General features: G+C 37.5%; 3 protein-coding genes across 4 annotated transcripts; 2 read left to right on the top strand and 1 right to left on the bottom strand.

The window, feature by feature from the left end:
* The first annotated feature begins 819 nt into the window (after positions 1-819).
* On the top strand, positions 820-7620 carry LOC111332155 (uncharacterized). Its single transcript, XM_022937443.2, has 3 exons — positions 820-1407; positions 3173-3559; positions 6237-7620. Exons 1-3 carry the CDS (start codon positions 930-932, stop codon positions 6425-6427), a joined length of 1056 nt encoding a protein of 351 aa, XP_022793178.1. The 5' UTR covers positions 820-929; the 3' UTR covers positions 6428-7620.
* A 425-nt stretch (positions 7621-8045) lies between these two features.
* Positions 8046-17464, top strand: LOC111331550 (uncharacterized). Of its 2 annotated transcripts, XM_088728990.1 has the most exons (5): positions 8046-8998; positions 9662-9891; positions 12419-12808; positions 14880-14981; positions 15950-17464. In XM_088728990.1, coding segments are annotated over exons 1-5 (1011 nt in total). In that variant the 5' UTR covers positions 8046-8996; the 3' UTR covers positions 16237-17464. The 2 variants fall into 2 exon arrangements, with proteins under 2 accessions (XP_088585116.1, XP_022792418.2); XM_022936683.2 differs by lacking the exon at positions 8046-8998 and having other exon boundaries at positions 9049-9891.
* LOC111330268 (uncharacterized) lies at positions 16742-20907 on the bottom strand. Its single transcript, XM_022935099.2, has 4 exons — positions 20767-20907; positions 19849-19879; positions 18846-18903; positions 16742-18473 (listed from the first exon to the last, which is right to left on the bottom strand). The coding sequence occupies exons 1-4, from the start codon at positions 20890-20892 to the stop codon at positions 18170-18172; spliced, it is 519 nt and encodes a 172-aa protein (XP_022790834.2). The 5' UTR covers positions 20893-20907; the 3' UTR covers positions 16742-18169.
* Between the last annotated feature and the right edge of the window lie 7 nt (positions 20908-20914).

Genomic DNA, 20914 nt, shown 5'->3' with positions numbered 1-20914 from the left:
AGAGTAAGAAGGGTTTTTAGACGTATGGGTCACCGATTTTCCCCCGCTTAAAAATCTATCGAATATTTTCCACCGAACTCTCGGTGAAAATGATAAGCAACAAGAGATTACAATCTCTAGCTAACATGGGAATTAGAGCTATTGTGAATTTCCGTTGTTAGCTTTTTTATTGGGGGGGGGGGAGAGCTACATACATCCACCCATCCTTTCCTTGCACATCTATTGGCTGTGCTAAACGTTAAAGAAAGACTGCTCGTTTTGAGGTTTTACTCTCGATTGGAGTAACCTAATCAGTGACCAGTAGTGATTCACTTCTGTCGTAATGTATGATAAACATTTTTCTTTTTGATCTAAAGGCGATCCTTTTCATTTAAGAAAACGCAAGCATTTTATTGTGGTTGTCATGGGTCATGTAAAGGCACATGATGTGTACCCTTGAGGCTGCATCGTTCATGGTTGATGGTTTTCAGGTGTTGTACAATCGGGTGTATACACAAAGACCCTACGCTTAACTGACTCTAAGTCCATCAATATGGTTGAGAAGTATTGAAAAACTGCGTAATTTGGTCATATAAACTAAGTTGAAATTGTAAATTGGCCACCGTAACGAATAAAAAAGCTGACGCTTCGAGCGTTAGTCCTTCGTCACTGCGGTTTTCTAATTTATGTGCGGGCGCTTTATTCTAAAACTCATTGTCACTTCATTGAACAAGAAGAACAAGACAAATGAATAATTATTTCTTTGTTATCGATCTTAATTACTTTTCATCCATTCAAGAGGTCAATAACAAGTTAGTGGAATGCGTCACGCTAAGCTAGTAAATTCCTCGAGCGTAATGATAATTGCTGTCCGACATGATGCGAAGTTAGGGGTTTTGATGAAAATCCAACGGTAAGTTAAGGCAGTTTTTCAACGCTTTTCAACAAGGATGAATGCAAAAGTCGTTTTAAACATAGCGTTCATTGTGTCCGTTACAAATCTACCTCGAAAGACGGATCAGAGCGACCCGATCTCGGCGCTATCAAATTGTGGCAAAGTAGATGCGACAAAATTCCCAGATTGTGTCAAAGAAGGCTTCAATGTCACGGTTGTAAGTCTTGCGAATAAATATTACGCCAGAAGCTATGCGGATATAATCAACTACATTACGGTAAAACTCGATGATTGCTCAAAGTACACATCCTTTATGCTCTGTTCGCTGTACGTACCGAGATGCCACGAGAAGGGACCGCTACTACCTTGCCAAGAAGTTTGTTGGGAATTTGTCAACGACTGTGGCACGCAAATGGATTTCACTGGATTGAACTGGTTAAAGTCGCTATGCAGTGTTCTACAAAATAAGACCGAAAACCCTAGATGTATTAAACCCGAGAATTTCATGCATTCAAAAGCAAGCTTTACTCGAGGTAAGCATATGAACATGTCGATGTTGAACGAAACCTAATTAAATCTAGTGATTGTTGTTCTGTAGTTCATAAATAGACCACTTTAATAAATGGCTGCCGTATAAATATTCTTTTGTTTAAATTTAAATTAGCCCTACTGGCCTCGCTTGAGATAATGTATTCTTTTGAATTTTGTACTGGAGAACGAGGCCAGTAGGGACTAATTTAAATTTAAATAATCCGGCAGCCATTTATGAAAGTGGTCTATTGCCCTTTGTGAAAAGTTACTTCTTTCCTCAGCATCGACGAGCAACGAGAAAGTAATTTCAGTAACGTTTACAATGGGTAACATCTTTGGCTAACATTCTTAGCGAGCAAATACCGATAAATTCGGGGTGTTAATTTTGACATTAAAGGGGGGCATTGGTGTTTATCGGAAACCGGAAACTGACAAAAACAACCATCAACGCGTCTAAAAGCTAAAACCCGGTATGAAAATAAGCTGTGAACAAAAAGGCGGCAAGAAAAATGATCCATATTGAGGTAAATTGTTAAGACTTTGCTCCGAAAAGTCGTAAGACAAAACCGGAAAAGTTCTTTTCTTTATTCATCAAAAAGTAAAACAGAATGACAAAACGGGAATAAACTGAAAATCATCATCACTTTTCGGGCATTGTGGCGCATTTTTTCGAGCAAAATGAATTTTAGAACATTCTAGCCCGCTCGTACCCTCGCGTGATTGTTCAGACTCTGCAGTTATAGTTTTTTTTTCCCAATACCCTTCAAAATGATGACAGTAGTAAAACAGTTTATATCCTTACTTACTACTTACTTACTGCCCATCATGCCTGTGGAGCACATGAGGGCAGCAACGAGATCCTTCCAACCCTGCTTATCTTTAACCAGTTTTTCAATGCTGCTCCAGCTGTAATGGAGCTCCCGGCTGAGTCCCTTCTTTACAGTCCTTATATCCTTGGGCATGAATATATTTTGGGCCCTTCTTAGAGTCATCCTAGCCCTTGCCTAGCGGCTCAGTCTTAAATGACTCTGAGTTGGGCCCAAAATATTTGTGCCCGCTAAAAAAAAAAATACTGTTTTTTCACAATGAAGACTAAGTTAATGAAAAGCTAGACACCTAACTGCGTGAACTCGGGCTTCTTTGCTTAGGAATGTATACAAAGGCATGTAAACTGACGAAGAGTGTTGTTTCATTTAATTTCTGCTTGTTATCCGAAAACGCTCGACAACTTGTAGTGTAGGTCTACTACGAAGTGTGTGCTTTTGTATTTAGTTTGAGTGTATGATAAGACATATTTACCCTTGAATCACGGGGCATGTTTCTGGTCGTCATGATAACCATATGCTTTGAAGCTTACCTGGGTATACACTTCCCGATTGAATGCCGTATAGTTGCTTGCTTACTTCGCAACTGATAAAGCATACTAAGCGCATGCGCTTTGCTTGCTAGACTGCGTTTTACGTCTCAAGACGGAAAATAACGAAGCCCAATTTATAACTCGGGCATTCCACAGGAAGCTCGAGTAAAAAAAAAAAACAAAACAAAGAAATGCCCATTCTCCATTTTCAATCGAGAACTTTTTGTTTGAAATTGCTGAAAGGAAACGGTTTCACTACCAATTTAACAAGTGAATAGATCATGATCACCACACACATTTTAAAATAAGATGACACCCTTCCCCTCCGTTCATTACCACTCCACTTCCCGTATGTTCACTTTTCAAAGTAAATAGTGATCGTTTTCCTTCTTCTTCTGTAACACACACAGGTTTGTCTTGTAAAGAAAAGGTTAAATATGAAAACTGCAGTGAACTGTTCAGTGGCGGGCGGAATACTTTTGTACCAGGAAAAACACAGAACAAAACCTTCCAAGAAAAGGAAAGCAAGACTATGAGACAGTGGATGAAAAACGTCAAAAGTGAGAAGTGTAAGAATATTCTCGCGAAGCTGGCTTGTGCATCGTACACACCCCCATGTAAAGGAAACAAGATGGAGACACTATGCAGGTCAGAGTGTGTTGACCTGTTTGACGATTGTCCAGAAGCAGCTAATATTGCGGAAGTGATAGCCTACTGCGCTGAGCCGGCTGAGGGATATTCGAAAAGCGGTTTTTGTGAGCTAAACAGGTGGCCAAGTGCGAGACATTGGGAATCAGGTGAGAATATAAGAAGGCTTTCTCACCGAATATACCTCTTTATAACATAACCAAAGTAAAGCGCGCGCTCTGATTGGTCAATTTAGCGTCCCCCATTTGCCCATGGGTGTACGCTGCTGACGTGAGCAAATGCAAAGACTATTTTTCCGCGCGCGTTTGTTTTTTCTGGTCGCGTAAGATTTGTTAAATAAAAGGAACTCTTTAGCTACAATATATCAATGTTATGTTATAAAACAAATGGTAAACACCACAGCGTACACTATTGAGTTATGGATGCACTTGGCAGGTTTGCTAAGCACTCAGGAAGCTAGAGTCGCTCTCGGCTATCGCCTCGAGCGACTCTTACGCTTCTTTCGTGCTTAGCAACCTCCCGCGTGCATCCATAACTCAATAGTGTACGCTGTGGTGTTTACCATTTGTTAATTAAAAATAGCAGCCAAATCATCATGTTGGTTATTATCTTAACCATTTAGATAACAAATGCATTGTAGATTGACATTAAGAGATAATGTGACTGCTGTGAGAGAATTTGACTTCATAGTTTGATCGCAAACTGTTCGTCCAGCTACCATCAAAGGTAGCGGAGGAGGAGTGGGAAGGCTTGGAAGCTCTCGCCCAACCCCATTCCCTTTCTTCCACCTCTTCCCACAGTAAAATGTTATTTCTGACGTTTGAGTGATATGGGAACGAATTAGTCAGAAATAATTATTCTGATGGCACGTTGAAGAGTTCGTGTGGCATCATGGGTCATCATGGTGGTTTCGGATTATTTAAGCGTCAGTCTTGGGTTTGACCATTTCTAATAGGATGCTTATACTACAAGACTGGCTGTATCATTCTGAATAAGCTCTTTACATTGAATATCTCGTCTGGGTGTCGTCAGAATCCTAAAATTTTGGGAGGCATAAAATTTGTCCAGCATTAGTTTGCTCAGCAAGATATTCTGTCTCGTTATGATTTGACAAATCCTTTCAACATGAGCACGCCTTGCGTAGTTGTTGTCGGTAATTTTTGAAGAAAAGCCTGGCCAATTATGCTTTGTCCCAAAACGATTACTCACACACTGGACACATTTAAGGTTGGAAAGAGGCTCGCTTGTGTCGATGAGCTAAACAAAGGAAACTTTTGGAAATTTCAGAGAACAGACTTAAAAAATCGTCCTCTGACAAACGCTAGGTTGCTGTACATGCTTTTGCAGGGGAGAGACGGAGAGAGAACAAATCAGTGCAATTGAAAATCCTCACATAATAATTCCTCTGCTTTCGGTGAGAACCTTAGTTTTACTTCAGTGATGCCTGTTTAAATTTTCAGCAATATATGAACAATTTCGAAAACTTTTTCAATTTTCCAGTCGCGTCAAATCGCGTTTCACCGCAAAACTCTTTTTTGGGGGGTCAGTATAATGCCGACAACGCGTGAAATTCCAAACCAGTGAATCAATAGAAGGTCTCACACATGCATTTCTAATATTGGTTTCAGCCGGTTTCACAAATTAAATATATCTTATTAACCAAGCTTGCTCGGAACCGTACTGGAAGAATATCGGCCCTCAGTCTTTTTTGTACGGACCGAGCGATATTCTCCCAGTACGGCCCTCGCGCTTGGTTAATAAGATATATTTCTAATCTAAGCTATCTACGTAAGACAGAATTAACATATTTTTCTGCATCATGAGCTAGTTTTTGAGATTTTCTAAAAGCTAACTTTAACACCAAATGTCTGTATTCAGGTAAGAGCTTCTTTGGTACTGATTCAATTTTGGATGCGTGCATAAACTGGTCATTTGTGAGTGGAACATTACCTTAGCTACACAAACCATGCAATCTGTTGTGTACTAAAACTTCTCCAACTCAAAATATATTTATTCTCTTTGACTTCACTTCCTCCCCTATCACGGTAAAAGCGAAAGCTTCCTTCTATGCAGTTAACGACAATGAGTTTGATCACCTCCATGAAACAACTTTGGAATGTATCAGCATTGTCAGTGGTATCGGCGGTTTTGTTAGCTTCTCTTTTTTTTACATCACTTTATTAGTGTACTATCTCACGTCCTTGGTCAATATTTATATTTTCCCAGAATAAACTTTTCTTCATATTCCCTAATTCAATCTTAACGCCTCTATACACTTGATAACACGGAATTGTTATTTGCAATTTATGCCAAATATAGCCACTTGCGTAGAGGACGTTGGGTCATGTCTTTCGTAAATTTAAGCGATCTGGCAATATTCAAGAACTTCCTACGTGATTCTGCCGTTTTTTCCCCTCTTTTATCAACAAATATAGACTTCAAAATATCATCAATAACGATTGAGTAATTGTCCTTGTATAAAATACGTTGTTCAACATCAAGACGGACCGGGTGATATTCAGGAAGACAATAAAGTACATTTTTTGTTCCTCATACTCTGCAAAACAATTTTTTTGTCGCGTGAATCATAAGTGTTGACGTCTGCTGGGGCGCCGGCGGAAATGTTTTGAAGCCTTTTCGTTTTTAGTCAAAAAAAGAATTCCGACGACAGAGAAGGCTTTTAACGGGCTAAAATCTGACGTAAAAATTTAAAATGGAAAATACCCTTTTTCCATAAATGCGCCTTCGTTATCTAACGGGCCAGTCCTTGCTGTCAGAGTTTTTTTGAAGCTCATCTTATGACCAGCTTTGTTCTTTCCCTTTTAGGTCCACGGACTAATATAATATCGCCCCAGTCCTTTCCACCGGGTCTCATTGCTGCCCTCGTTTTGGTGCCACTTTTTGCGATCATCTTCATCTACCTTGCCATAACTGTGCGCAGGCGCTACAACCAGAGGACAAGCGGTTATACACAGCAGCGATCGACTTACACCGAACCTGATGACCCGACTGCATAACGCGAAATCAAGACTCTTCCTCATTGTTTCTTTAAGAGAAGTCATTGCTCTTCTTCCATCAAAAGTCTTGTAGTAATGGTGCAGCTCTTCTGTACTTCTTACCCCTTCACGAAAAGTTTGTATATTGTCAGAAAATTTGGCCTGTGTAAGATTTAAGCCAAGTTCGTCATTTACAATCCGTTTCAATCTCCTCCCTCCTTAGTTAACGTTTTCATCTTTTTGGTTTATTAGTACCTCAGGCTTTTGTGTTTTTCTATATTGCCCCAGAAAAATTGCTAATACTTTTTAAAATCATTTCAAATCTGCATCAACTTGATCTCGTCCATTCTTAGCCATATTATTTCTAGTTCTCTTCCTTTTTAATTTGTCGTTATCTCTGTGGTTTTTTCTTTTTATTACTATCTTACCGAACTTTTAATCTGAAGTCCTTCTTTGCTGAATATTTTTCCCGCCACTTAAAATGAGACAAATCCTTATCAAAGATCGAGAAGTTTAACAAACAAATATGCGAGGCACTGTTTATTACAATTTTAATGATTGGGAGATTTTTAACAGTAGCTTTATGATGACTAGCTCGGGTAAAACAACGAGAAAAGACTGCTGCAATCACCGAAAACGATTCCTTAGCAGCTAGGCGGAACGAAACTGTAAAATTTAACGACGAGTGCTGTGAGCAAAATTTAAATCGATTGTGGCAAGCCTATCTCTAGAATAATTGGATCGTTATGCGTTGTGCACGGCTGTCTTTACCTCGATCTTGCGGCCATCGTATGAAGCTTACATGGTTTTCTTCAGAGACAACAGCTCGGTTTGCACAGCCCATTCCGTAGAAAAATTAAATGAGAATCAAGAGTTTCACAAGTCTACTGGGCTTATTGGTTGAATCATTGTAAATTATGTTTTTATGTATTATGCAATCTACTAACGATTTTTCAATATTCTGAGCTCAAGAATCTCAAGTATTGTTGAGTACTTTTGGCATGAGCTTCTGACTTGAGAGATTACGTGGGCTGGCTTTGTGTTATAAACATGCATTATAAAAATATGGCTCACTTACTTGGTCCTTCGCAGAGTCAAGTCAAGTCCTTACTCACTTGAGAGTTTTCTGAAGCGTCTCAAGATTTACATGTCACCTCGTGTTTTTTTTTTTTCTTGTATATTGCTTCTTAATAAACCTGTTTTTGCTAATGAAACATTCTTACTTTTTTTTGTTTTTTAAAGAGCGAATAAAGCAGGCCGTACTGGTGTTAAAACTGAGAGAAAAAGAGCTGAAATGATTCAGAGTTATTCTGGTCTACTAGTCTGATCTCCCAGTAAATCGCCGGATCAGACAGTGCAAGAATTATTCCTCGCCTATAATTATACGTATATAGAAATATATATTTAAAAATTAAATATATTTATATTTTGTTTTTCAACGCGAAACGGGATGTGTTTTAGAAAATCCCAGAAACCTGATCTCGGCAAAAGAGACTGGGAAATGTCTAATTTCCGAATCATTCCTCGCACCGTCCATTCGGGAGAGAGGCCGGATGGGAATTACGTCTGCAACACTTTGCGCAGACCTTAATCGATGTAAATACAGTCAACGTTCGTGCGACGAAAATAACGCCATCCCATTGGTTTGGAGAAGTTTTTCGACGAGATGCTAACATATCGCGGTTTCTCAGATTTAGCCCAAATTTCGTCACTTTGCCGGTTCTCATGTCTTTCGCAATCTGTGTCAGTTTTCGTCACATGTTACCAACCTCATTCCTTTTCGATTTATTTTTATCTTGGATGTTTATGTATCCAAGCAAACAATTATCATTCATGTACCCATGCAAAGATTATTATTTATGTACCTAAGCAAAATATCGTTTCGAGGTTAAATCATAGTTATATTTAAGGTAGTTCTCAATGACGTTAAAATTGACTCAAATTATTTCCCCTCCAAGATCGTAACATCAATTTCTTATAACTCTCTTCCATACTTCTTGTATAATCTCAGTTCTGAGAATTTGATGTAACATCAATCAACATTCCCTATTTAATAATTTTCTTTCCTCTCGTCACCTTCCTACACGGTATGATATGTTGATACTGCGAGGAGAAATTAAAAAATTGGTCACTCCAGAGAGAGAAAGATATGCCGGAAAAATTCAACAACCACATTTTACCTCTCCATTTTACCATTGTGATCGTAATGGTTACAACTGGATCCTTCGAGCAGATTTGCTTCACTTGAAATCAGTAAAGTCTATTTGAAACTTTCCTTAGACCTGATAGTCGCGAGGCTGGTAACGATTCGTATCGTGAGAATCATTTTCCGGCCCACAGTTACAATATGCCAAGAAGCTTCCGGAAGCCTCGCCCGGAAGATTGGTCATTTAGCACTAGCTAATTTGAACACGAGTTACTCAAGGTGCGAGAGGTCTTTTGTGTGAGGTTATGAGGTGTCGAGTTTTTGAAAATAAAATGTTTCCTTGAGTTCTCGTTCACAGGGTTTTGTAGAACACTTGACGGCTACCCGCAGTCTTCAAAACACCTCGAGATTTATGATTTTGTCTGTTCGAGGATTTATTTTTAGATGTGAGCGATGACATCCTTATACTAGACCATCGGTCAAATACCTTTTTTTTAACGTCGAGCAGTACTTTGAAAACTTATCATAAAATTTCCTCTTTTAAGAAAGTGAAGTGAATTTTATCCAATCGCGTTTTAGTCACACGAGCAGTTTTGCCGCAGAAGTGCTGTTGCCAGCGATCCCACTCAACATCCTTCTTTTCATATTATAATTCCTTTTCAGCTGAAAATCTGATCATCATGATCACATCAATACGTTTCCCATAGAATTTCATCGTCCCATGACCAATGTCACGATCCTTTTTACGAGAAGAAGCAGAGATATATTTAAGTATTGGTTTCGGTGTTCAATATCAAATTTCCTTCGTTGTATAATGACAGCCTGACTCGTAAATGATTATATCACTTTTCGTTCTTATCAAGTTGAAACCTATCAACCATGTTTCTCATACTCTTGATTTTATACTGCGCGTTTTTTCTTACTCTTGATTCGACATACGCTGGCAAATGCCAACAAATTGACGTTACTCAGCTTCCAGCTTGCGCCAACGTTGGCTACAAATCTACAGCGAATTTTTCACAAATTGGAGGACGGAGCTATCAAGAGCATGTTTCATCAGAAGTCACCCACTTTTCTGATCGTTTCAACAGTTGTTCTCCTTATTCTAGGATGTTCGTGTGCTCTTGTTACCTTCCGAAATGTTCCAAGGACGTCGAAGGCCCCATTCTACCCTGTAGAGAAGTGTGTGATCAATTTGTGGACGATTGTCATAAAGAATTAAAAGACAGTGGACTGTATAGACGTTACGTTGCCTACTGTAGACTTCTTTCTTCTAAGAGAGAAGCATCTATGCAATGTTTAAAACCAGCTGGATTTGTTCCTCGACCAAATAAAAAAGGTGAGCATATACTGAAAAATTGAATAATATTCTTGAACTTTTTTTGCAATTTTTAGGAAGTTTTCTAGCTGCACACACTTTATTACAATGTATGTTTCTGATGTGTAAGCTAAATATATTCTTTGAAATTTATAGACGACCGTTGGTTAAATATTGTTTACAATTCATGTGGTATTTGTGCATTGAATTATAAGTCAAGCCGTTTTGTTAGCAAGAAAAGAACATCACATCAACTCACTGACTGCAAAACTTAGGTTGTTAGGTTATTTTATTATTTCATAGTATTGTAAAGCGCCACGAGAAGTGTTTGATGTACGCGCTATATAAATATATTATTATTATTATTAAAACTTCAAAGATGAGGGAAAGTTAATTTGAGAAAAGTGATTTCATAGTATTTTTAAATCATTTTCCATCAAAACGCCAAAATGTTTTCTCAATTAAATCTCAGCTTTGGCACTGAGTATTTTTTAACATCTTCATTGATTTTCGCCAATTCAACCCAGATATTCCTATCATCAAAAGGTTCTTAAAACGAAAAAAGGTGCATCTTTTTCACTCTTACGTTTTTCTAAACAATTCAGCCGTAGTTTGATTTACTGAAAAGTACCTAGTGTAATTCAATTTGAGTTTGCCTCAGCTGAGCAAAATTTAGTTCGGAGGACACACAAAGCTACCCTCGGGTTTCGTTTAATGAAAAAATCACTCTTGAAATTATTTTCATGCCACTGATCGGCTTCTTACAATTTCACGTGGGCCGTTAACATCGAACACTGGTTCAAAGGTTGAAACCTATGCAATAAATCCTCTGGTGACACTAATGATAAAAGAACTTACCCCGCCAGCTTAATATTTCTAATTACAAGTACTTCAACTATTCAACAAATGTCCTAACAACTTAGAAAAATTAAAATGCATGCATTTTATAACAGGGAAGAAAATTCATAAAGGCACCTATTGATCGAATTGAAGACTGATGGCATCTCTAGATCAAAGAATTTTAAACACTTGGAAAATTAGTCCGGAATGTCGTGACGATGAAAAAAATATTTTCGCTGTTTATGTGTAGTTATAGCAACCTCTTTAAACAGACCGTGCAAACAAAAAACGAACTGTGAAAATATAAAACGTTATACAGACTTTCATGTCAAGTGTTAAATATTTGTTTTTTGTAGAACAAAACAACTCAGCACACGAAACTGCGTCGAAAATAAGAGAGTGATCAGGTATAAACGATTCAAAACTTTCTCTCGTAGACTTATAGAATGAAAGAAGTTCCCCATTCACAGTTCCGTTCGTGGCGGTATAAAAACGTCGGCAAAATTCACGCGACAGGTAACAAGGCGCGCACGCGCAGAATTTAACTGTTCATCGTACTTAGATCGCTTGACTCAAACATATTTAATCTTATTTATTAATTTGTTTTAATTTTTGCGACAAACTTTGCTGGGTTGCTCTTAGTCTCGCAGATGTTTGACTTTTGACATCGTTTATGATTTTTTGTTTGTTTCACTCTTAGCCACTGCTGTCTTTCAAATTCAAATTTTCGCTTCATGAAGTTATAGTGTAAATATTTTTAAGAAAGAGTGAAATCAAGTATCCTATTTGGGGTCCGATATCGAACAAGTTCCATGCGTATTGAACGATGTTTGGCCAAAAATAGCAGTGAGTTGCATTGAAATCTGTTGAATTTTTATAAATGGTTCTGCCCGCAGAGTTGCTGTTTTGTTTTTGAGTTGTACCATTTCCTATTCGTTGCTTTGAAATTGTGAGTTCAAGAGATTTTAAAAAATCAAGAAAACAAAAGTCGTAAAAAATCAGATTAAATTTTTTTTCTTGAAAATCTGTTTGGAGCGTTGGCGGGCGAGCGGAATTTCCGCAATACTTAAGTCATCAACAACTTGAAGTCGAGAAGGGCTCGGTCATTTCTGCAATTAATTTTGAAAGGCTGAAGTTTCGAGAGCTAGCCTTTTACTCAAGATAGGTGTAAGGTTTTTGGGTTACACCACTTCTTACTAACAAGATATTGAAACTACCTACATTCACATGGCCGGGAAAGATAACACGTGATGAGTACGTGGCATGAATTGTTCGCTACCGCGAGAGAATTAAGCCATTAGTGACAAAAAATAAGATTTAAAGGTACTTGACAATGGCAACTTGCTGGCAAAGAATAGAAATTCTCTTTAAACAGGAGCCCATTATAACGGTATTCTGCCAGTTTCCTGTAGCAAGTTACTAGATCAATTAACTTTTCCCTTGACAAATCTCTAAGTCCAAAAAAAAAGGCATGTTAAGATTTTGGATAAGGGAACGTGTCAAGGCGACGTGTCGAGTAACATTGACATATTCTTAAACATTGCCACTGAAGAACTTTTCATGTAGAAACTTGTCAAGTTTTACCAGTGGTTCATTAACCTCCTTTACGTTAGATCTTTGGACGAACTGTGGGAACTAAAAGGACTAAATAAACACATTAAACTAGAATACTAAAGGAAAAGTGTCTTTTTTTTCTATTGTTTCGTAGAGCCATTATTACCAAGTTGTGAAACGGCAAGTCGGCCTGCCTGTTTGAAAGACAATTTCAGTGGCCTAGGAAATAATACGAGAAATCGACTCCGGTCTTTTCTCAGCGATCTCAGCCCAGTCCTAAACTCAAGTTGCTCTGTCAAGTTAAGACGGTTTGCCTGCTTCATTGAGACTGCACCTTGTGTAAGTAATGATGGCTCCACCCTTCATGCCTGTCCATCAATGTGCCAGGAGGTGAGACGTGATTGTGACGAGGAATTTAAAAGGCACAACATCGACTTTCCACAATGTATACCTTACTACCCTGAAATTCATGCCGGAGATGGTTTGTGCAAGCTTTCTCACTGGCCTCTACCATGGCCGAATACAACTGAAACCCAAGTTTTAGGTTGGTACCAGATCAATTAAACTTTATCCCGCCGCATTATCTTTTTAATTATTATTCCAAAAAATACGCCGTTCCACAATTACGCCATTTTACCATATTAGGGCACTGGGACGCGAAAAATCAGCTACGTTATCACATTGCAGAACAGCTGGGCAACAGTGCTATAAATGTTTTTGTTGGCCATGATAATACTTTGATGGTTTCGTCTGTTTTGTTTTTCTCTTTTGCGCTCACCTTCAGCGATCGATACGATGCACAGACGAGGCTCTGATACGAATTTCGAAAACTGGAAGCCAAAATACTAGATTTTGAAATCATGGTGGATTAACAAATTCCTTATTCGATGGTTTGATATCTCACCTCATTAGCCGTACTTTTCTTCGCCCCGACGGGCAACTCGTCTTAAAAATTGTTACGCAAATCAGAAAATACACGTCCTATTACACGTTGAGGCATCGAATACGGTGTCTAGGCACTTCTGCGCAATCATCGAAACCCAACTGCACTGAAAATATACTTCGTACTGAAAGTAGTTTCGGTGAAAATGTTACTCCTTTGGTCGATCATCCGTAACACTTCACACAAGGCAATGAATTCATATAACTGATGTAAATACATATGAGCCAATTTGCCTATGTTATTAGCACGACCTGTTTTGAAATCTTTTCGTCCAAAAGTATTTTCACCTAAGTCTGTTCGTTTACTTGTTAAGTCTTTTCTCGAAGCAAATTAATAACTTTTAGAAGGCTAGATAAGGCTATATAAAGAACTTGTTGCGAGCCGCCGCCATTTTAGTTCCGATAGCTTTAGTCACCAATCCTTCCTCATTCGCTCTAACGAAGGTTTACTATGTTGTTGGGTATGTCGGACACGTAGTGATGTTACATTTCGTTGCCTTTTACGCTCAATAGACACTTAACAACAAGTCTAATATTCCCATTTCTTTCGCGTGAAATAATTAAGCGGCAAGCAATTCTTTATTTTTGCCACTATTTAATAAAATATATTGCGTTACAACTTCATTCATTCTCTGTGTATTTATCGTTAAATTCATGACGTAAACGAAGATTGGTGAACCAAAAGGGCAACGGCTCGCACTGGTATACGTAAGTTCTTTATATAGCCTTATCTGTAATATAATATAATAGTTATTTATTTGCTTCGCGGAAAGACTTAACAATTAGACGTACAGACTTAAGATGAATATACTTTTGGACGAAAAGACTTGGACGAAAAGACTTTCGGACGAAAAGACCCTTGGACGAAAAGACCCTTGGACGAAAAGACCCTTGGACGAAAAGACCGGAGGCAAATTTCAGTGAAACTGGTTTGATTTTACCTTTCAGCCCCGTAGTGACGATAATCAATCTCTGATATATCATTAATAATATGCTCTCTTAGATTTCTATCCGCGGATAAATTCTGGTGGTACGTAATAATGAACTTGCGCACCTTTAAAATATAAATTTTGCGCACGTTTTGATAAAATTTCACACAGTTTTCGGTGAACTCCTCTCAAAATCCTCGAACCGCAAATCATTCCCGCCCTCCACAAACAACTTTAAAACGTTTCGTGCTCCTGATGAGCCAACAGACCGCACTCCTCCAATACAGTACCATTAGGACTCGAAGTGATTGGATACCGCCGGACAATCGCAATCTGTTTGTTGCGGTATCGATTACGATCTTTTGGCGCCCGCAAGCAGTCTGCGGCTTGAAACCACGATCGAGGAAATCAAGATTGAAGGCTAACACACGTACGCGGGCGTATAAAACGATATTGTGGTTTGAGATAAATTTGGGATAACGGGCCAAGGTTAAATTTAAATCCTACTGTCAATTGTATTCCGGAAATAACTAACAGCCATTGAGATGGATCATGAGAACAAAAAAAATATATATCTTTAGCAGAATGGCGAAAAGATTATTCGATAAAGCGCTTAATTCTAAACACTAACGACTCGTCAAGAAATTGAATTTCGATCTACAAGATGACTGGTATTTAGATGTTGGAGGTAAAAAAAAGGTTTTGTTATTTTCTCACTGTTCACGCTGTTCATTTTCTCTTCAGAGACAACTCCCAGAATTCTTAGAACAAACCCTGTAGTTATTTCCAAAGTTAACGGAGGATTTAACAGTGATCCAAACAAAGAGAGCAAGATAGGGACAACAGGTAATATCAAAAATCAATACACTGTATTTAACAATTGGACTATGAGCAGCGCAAGATTTCTATCGCTTGATAGCTGATGGAGGGGGACGCACGAATATACTATCATAGATAGAAACCGTTTTATTTTAAGTCTACTAGTCGTTCAAAACTGAGGATAGGTTCGTGTTTTCTTTCTATTTTGTTGACAACTGGACACTGTTAGGCGTCTCTTTATACTAGCTATTTATCACGGAATATAAAACGAGTTGCAGAGCCAATCAGATTGCGGTATTTGTGATAGAATGTTACCCGATTTATACTAAATAAATATTAAATAATACATATATCTTATTAGACGTTTTGTTATTTAGTATCGCTGAATATTTTGCGAGTTGTGCCGTATTTTGACTCGCCTTGCGGGCTCGTCAAAATACAAACAACGAGTAAAAGTACTCAGTGATACAACACAACAAAATGTCTAATAAGAGATTATCTACAGGGAGTACGTCCGCCATTTTTTTTCCTAGCTTCAATTAATTCGTCGTTTGCGCAATGCGAGAAAACTTGTCTAACCTGTTCTCTGTAGTACAAATACTGCGAGATATTTGTACTCGCTTTGGGCGTTATTTGTACTTTACGAAGCACAGCTGGATAATAAATAATATTAGTTTAGTTCTAGAATAGACAGAATTACATATCTTCCAGGATAGACAGAATTACATATCTCCTATTTCATTTTCTAACAATTAAATAGGTCTCAGTAAAGATCATATTAATGGGGGCAAGCTGAAAAGGTAAATCGGTGCCGCCGCGAATGAGTCTGAACATTTTTCATCTTGAATGAACAACAAAGGAATATATTACAACATCACAGTGTACACCGAGTGATGAAAGATCCAGAACCATTCAACTTGAGAGAACACTCACGAAAACAATCGTCTTTAGCATCCACATAACTGATCGAAAATATTTGTTTCGTTTTGTTTTAGCGCAATCCAAGCCTGACAGCGACAAAGAATATAAAAAGAAGCCAATATCGAGTTTAGTTCTTGCAGTTGCCGTTGTGGGCTTTTTAATGGTGGTTTCGTTTGTGACATTTATGTTACATCTGTTAGTGAAAAGGCTCAGGAAAAATGCCAGGGCAAGAAGGAGAGGGAGTGGAAAGTATGTCAAAGATGCGAACATTTCATCTAATGGAAAAGCAGTTACAGTGGGCGAGGAAAAGAATGCGGGATTTGAAGAGGAAATACAAAAAACTGGGACTGCTCTTTACTAACAGTTATAACTCATCAGGTGATGGCCGTTTCATGAGTTAAGCCGGAGTGAAGGCAATTTCCAACAGAGTACCCAATGAAAACCAAGATACGTTCGCGTTAATTCTTCGCGATGCCACATCATTAGTCAAGAAAATTCGGGCTGACCTCTCAACCAATCAGATGCAACGTTACAATCAATTGCCACTCGGTCACTAGCGTTAGCCGCGCTTCAGGCGGTCTACATGTACATTAAAATGAGTGTGAGACCAGCTCCATTTAAAGAGTCGGAGAATATTTGAATTAATACTGATTAAAGTTAAATTCAAGTGGATGATTTTAACCCTTCAGATATAACTCGAGTCTGCTTGATATTCTAATGCAAATGCGTCAAACTCGACATATGCAGGACTTTATGCTGAGCAGCATCGGAAAAAAAACAGATAGCGGTTATATCTTTTCTGCCATGCGTATGGTTTAAAAGTGGGAAAACTATGTTCAGAGTTAGTAATTTAGTGGCCTATATCGTCAACTGAAAATACAAAATTTATTTACAAATACCTACAGCTTAGACACAACGAATATATGAAATTCATATATCTGAACTGCGGTTATAGAAAAGTATTTGTGCATGATCTTCGCAGTAAAGAGCACTATTTAAGCAATAGTGAAGATCAGACCTGAAACAAATTGGCTCCCAGTTGGCCCGTTAGCTCAATTGGTAGAGCACTGCACTAGCATTGCAGAGGTCAGTGGTTTGAATCCCGTACAAGCCTGAATTTTTTTCAGGTCTGACCTTCACTATTGCTTAAATAGTGCTCTTTACTGCGAGGATCATGCACAAATATGTACCTACAGCTTGTTGGTAACAAATATTATGGACTACAGAACTTCAAAGATTTATATTGGTATAAATTTTGGATACTTTAATCTCAATATAGAACTTCATAGATTTAAAGTCTGGACTCCACTCTAAATTCTCAACTTACTAGCCAAGTGGCTAGTGACATCTTAGATGTTACGACAATTTCAGTTTGTCTACCAGCCAAACTGGCCAATAGAAATTGAAAACCACCAGCCAAAAGTGAATTTAAACTGGTTTGTGGCTAGTTGGCTACCGTTAGTGTTGAGCCTAGATAGTAGTATAAATATTGTATATTTTAATCTCAAGGTGTAATTTTCTTACCTTATTCTACATATAAAACCCTTTACGGTACCTTTGAAAGTAAAATATACTTAGTTTTACAGTTACAGACTTCTTTTCTTGAAATGACCTGTATTGAAATGCAAAAATTATACATTGAACTCATTTTCCTTTGGAATTATTCATTCAAAAAGAAAAACTCAAAGAGTTCTTTTTGATAATACCAAAATAAAATGTCAAATGGACAAACAAACATTTAAAGAAATAAAATGAATGAGCTAACAAGATATAAAAAAGCTTGTTCTATTTACATAAAACAAGACGGTCAATAAAAATTCACTATTTCCAAAGCTTACAGGCTTTGACCTTTATTGGTGGAAAAGTTTACTGATCAAGTTGTTGCATTTGCAAAATGATACTCCCTGCAATGAACCAATTTAATTTAAAAAAAATTGGAAATGTCTGCTTGGCCTGGAGGAACCAGAAGTTAGAATCTAGCATACATGGTTGACTATTGCCCAATCTGAAGACAAGCCCTCAGCATCTCATTGACCACTTTCATAAATGGCTGCCAGATTAATATTCTTTTGTTTAAATTTAAATTAGCCTTTCTGGCCTCGCTTGAGATAATGTATTCTTTTGAATTTTGTACTGGAGAACAAGGCCAGAAAGGCTAATTTAAATTTAAACAAAAGAATATTAACCCAGCAGCCATTTATGAAAGTGGTCTATGTCCCTTCCCTTGTATATGCAAGTTGCAAAGGATGACACCTACATTGCAAATAGAGTGATAATTTGTTTTGGTGGCTCTGTCAGGTCCCTTTAGCAACACAAACAAATCCAATGTCTTTGTAAAGTTTAATTGCAGAATGTCTGTAAATCTCAGTTTTAAGACACACTGATTGCTTCCCATGATCCTTATGATAATAAAGAACATGCAATGCAAGAGTTCTCCCCAAGCCACGCCTGTGATACTCAGGCAACACTGCTAACCAATGAAGACGTCCTTCGGATGAGTTTGTTTTTTCTTGCCAGGCAAATGCTGTGGCTACATATCTCTCTTTATGTCTGATGAAGAAAAAGCCATCTTCCTTAAACAGGGGACTTGATGCATACCTGTAAAAAATAAAATACACTGGTTAAAAAAAGTGGAACTTTTAATCACTGGTATATAAGTAGAATTTTAATTAATGGTTCATATTTAAATATAAAAATAAAATAAAAATAAAGAAACAAAACATAGATTAGACAATTACTTGAAATAGTTTCTTAAGTGAATGTCTTTGTGGTGCTATTAACTGGCTAGATTTCTGTTGCAAATAATTCTGTACTAACTAAGCAAATTTTTGTTGAGGAAAATTTTGATAATAGCTCTTAATATTTTAGGACAGAACTTCCCAAGAGGATTCTATACAATATTAACACATCCTTATTACTAAAAATGAGTTATTCAAGCTGGCACATAACCAGAAATTATTAATTACACACCTCTCAACAAATTTCTCAGCACTCCAATCAGACATATAGTCACCAAATGCTTCTTTAACTGAAAATGAAGACATCATAAGAGCTGAAAACTTTGGAAACCATTGGCTAGTGCATGCCAAGACAGTTTAAAAGGTCTAAGTCTGAGACCCAGAGTCAGATTATTATGTTGCATTCTTTAGATAGATCCTTTACTCGCTGTAACTTTCTCTATCTGGGGTGCTGATGAATTTAAAGCGCACCTAAACCCCCAATTTTTTTTTTCGCTCAACGAAATTAGCTAATTTTTTGGAGTATTTCTGTGTAAAAATTTTTTAATTTGCTCAAATCTTTAATTTTCTGTGCCCAGTCAAAATACGGGAAATCGGCTGCCATCTTGCCCCACGACCGAGTTTAAAGAGGGATGGCTCTAGAGGGTAATGTGACGTCAAATTGAGAACACGAAAGTCTGCACTTCACACATTTTCACTTGTTTGGGAAGGTTGTTGTCGATATTGTCTGAAATATGCCGACTAGGTGTGTTGTATGAAGAATGTATGAAGCGCGATACCCTCTTGCAAATTTTGTACGTTGCTACATCCTGCAACACACTTAGTCAGCATATTTTCGGAAAATATCAACCACAACCTTCCCAAACAAGTGAAAATGTGTGAAATGCAGACTTTCGTGTTCTCAATTTGACGTCACATTACCTGCTAGAGCCATTCCTCTTTAAACTCGGTCGCAGGGCAAGATGGCGGCCGATTTTCCGTAATTTGATTGGGCACAGAAAATTGAAGATTTGAGCAAATAGAAAAAGTTTTTGCACAGAAATACTCCAAAAAATATGCTTATTTCGTTAAGCAAAAAAATTTTTGGGTTTAGCTGCACTTTAAATAATGAGCATTGAGTTTTGATGGTGTAAACTACTTCAGTTGTAAGATGTTTCCTTCATTCAATATATAACTGTTACAGTAACAAGCGACTTGTTAGCTGGTCAAATTAAAGGACAACCATCATCACATACCTATTTCAATCCATCTGTGTTCATCGCCATTCTGCACAAAATATGAACATTCTCAGATATTTCAAAAGTCAACTTCAACTTTCTCATCTATATGCATTTCATCAAATATTTACAAAATATATTTTCTCACATATATTAAGTGAAGACATCACATCAAAATGATTCCTCTTTTCTTCTGAAGTTTGAAAGGCCTTGATATACTTTTTTAAAGTCTCAAATATTTGTTGGTCCATTATCTCTAACTGTTTGGCCACCACAAGACTAGCATTTAATTTCTCCTTTCTATACTTCATACTTAAATTACATATCAAGTTCATGAGAACGCAGAAAATGACCACCAACTAAAGAGGCTCTTGATTGTTAAATAAATTCTCCTTGTTACATCCATAGGGAATGTGTAGAGAACAGTATGGAGAAAATGCACACTGGTTTTGGGCAGAAAAGGGGTTAAGCTGGTTGAACTGTGGGTCTAAAAGTGGCAAATTAGGCGAGAGGGTTTGAAGGTAAGGAAACGGGAGTGTTAACCCTAACCCTAACTTTTTCACCTGATTTTACATTAAATAGACCTATTTGATTGTTTAATGCTGAAAAATGGATTTTTTCCGAAAAACCTTGGTTCTTTGATAAAGAAAATACACTGCAGGAATTTTTTAAAAATCCAGAGTGCAATTCATGAAGGGGGGCCATGGTGCGGAGACTGGAGAGCAGAAATTTTTTAAGTGGATGAGAAAGAAGGATTTGAGTTTTTCGTATAAAAGAGTTCTTTTGTACATTTTACTGTATAAAATAAACATAACTTCTTGTATTTAGACACAACCATTCAACCTAACCTGTACGGAATCTTGCATCTTTTCAGATCTTTTACATTTTCCGTTCATTATTTGAGTTCGATCAAATCAAAACAAATGTGCCTCTTACCTTCCAGGTGCAAATCTGGAAATCACTGCTTAACTTGATCTCAGGAATAATTTTTTTTTGAAGATCATAGAAATTCAACTGACACTGGTCTCGTCTCAGCTCCATAGCATACGATTTATAAGACATTATATGTGAGCTTACATAACAA

This window comes from Stylophora pistillata, chromosome 7 (genome assembly GCF_964205215.1).
Source record: "Stylophora pistillata chromosome 7, jaStyPist1.2, whole genome shotgun sequence".
Lineage (NCBI taxonomy): Eukaryota > Metazoa > Cnidaria > Anthozoa > Scleractinia > Pocilloporidae > Stylophora > Stylophora pistillata.
This window is presented reverse-complemented; position numbering and strand designations above follow the sequence as displayed.

What these genes read in the sequence shown, in the direction of transcription:
- LOC111331550 (XM_022936683.2), top strand. Translation starts at nt 9,432, where the DNA reads ATGTTTCTCATACTCTTGATTTTATACTGCGCGTTTTTTCTTACTCTT. An exon ending in TCCTCGACCAAATAAAAAAG is followed by an intron (nt 9,892 to 12,418) that starts GTGAGCATATAC and finishes ATTGTTTCGTAG; the next exon opens with AGCCATTATTACCAAGTTGT. An exon ending in GAGCAAGATAGGGACAACAG is followed by an intron (nt 14,982 to 15,949) that starts GTAATATCAAAA and finishes GTTTTGTTTTAG; the next exon opens with CGCAATCCAAGCCTGACAGC.
- LOC111332155 (XM_022937443.2), top strand. Translation starts at nt 930, where the DNA reads ATGAATGCAAAAGTCGTTTTAAACATAGCGTTCATTGTGTCCGTTACA. An exon ending in AAAAGCAAGCTTTACTCGAG is followed by an intron (nt 1,408 to 3,172) that starts GTAAGCATATGA and finishes TAACACACACAG; the next exon opens with GTTTGTCTTGTAAAGAAAAG. An exon ending in TGCGAGACATTGGGAATCAG is followed by an intron (nt 3,560 to 6,236) that starts GTGAGAATATAA and finishes TTTCCCTTTTAG; the next exon opens with GTCCACGGACTAATATAATA.
- LOC111330268 (XM_022935099.2), bottom strand. Translation starts at nt 20,892, where the DNA reads ATGTCTTATAAATCGTATGCTATGGAGCTGAGACGAGACCAGTGTCAG. An exon ending in TCCAGATTTGCACCTGGAAG is followed by an intron (nt 19,880 to 20,766) that starts GTAAGAGGCACA and finishes TATTTTGTGCAG; the next exon opens with AATGGCGATGAACACAGATG. An exon ending in GCTGAGAAATTTGTTGAGAG is followed by an intron (nt 18,474 to 18,845) that starts GTGTGTAATTAA and finishes TATTTTTTACAG; the next exon opens with GTATGCATCAAGTCCCCTGT.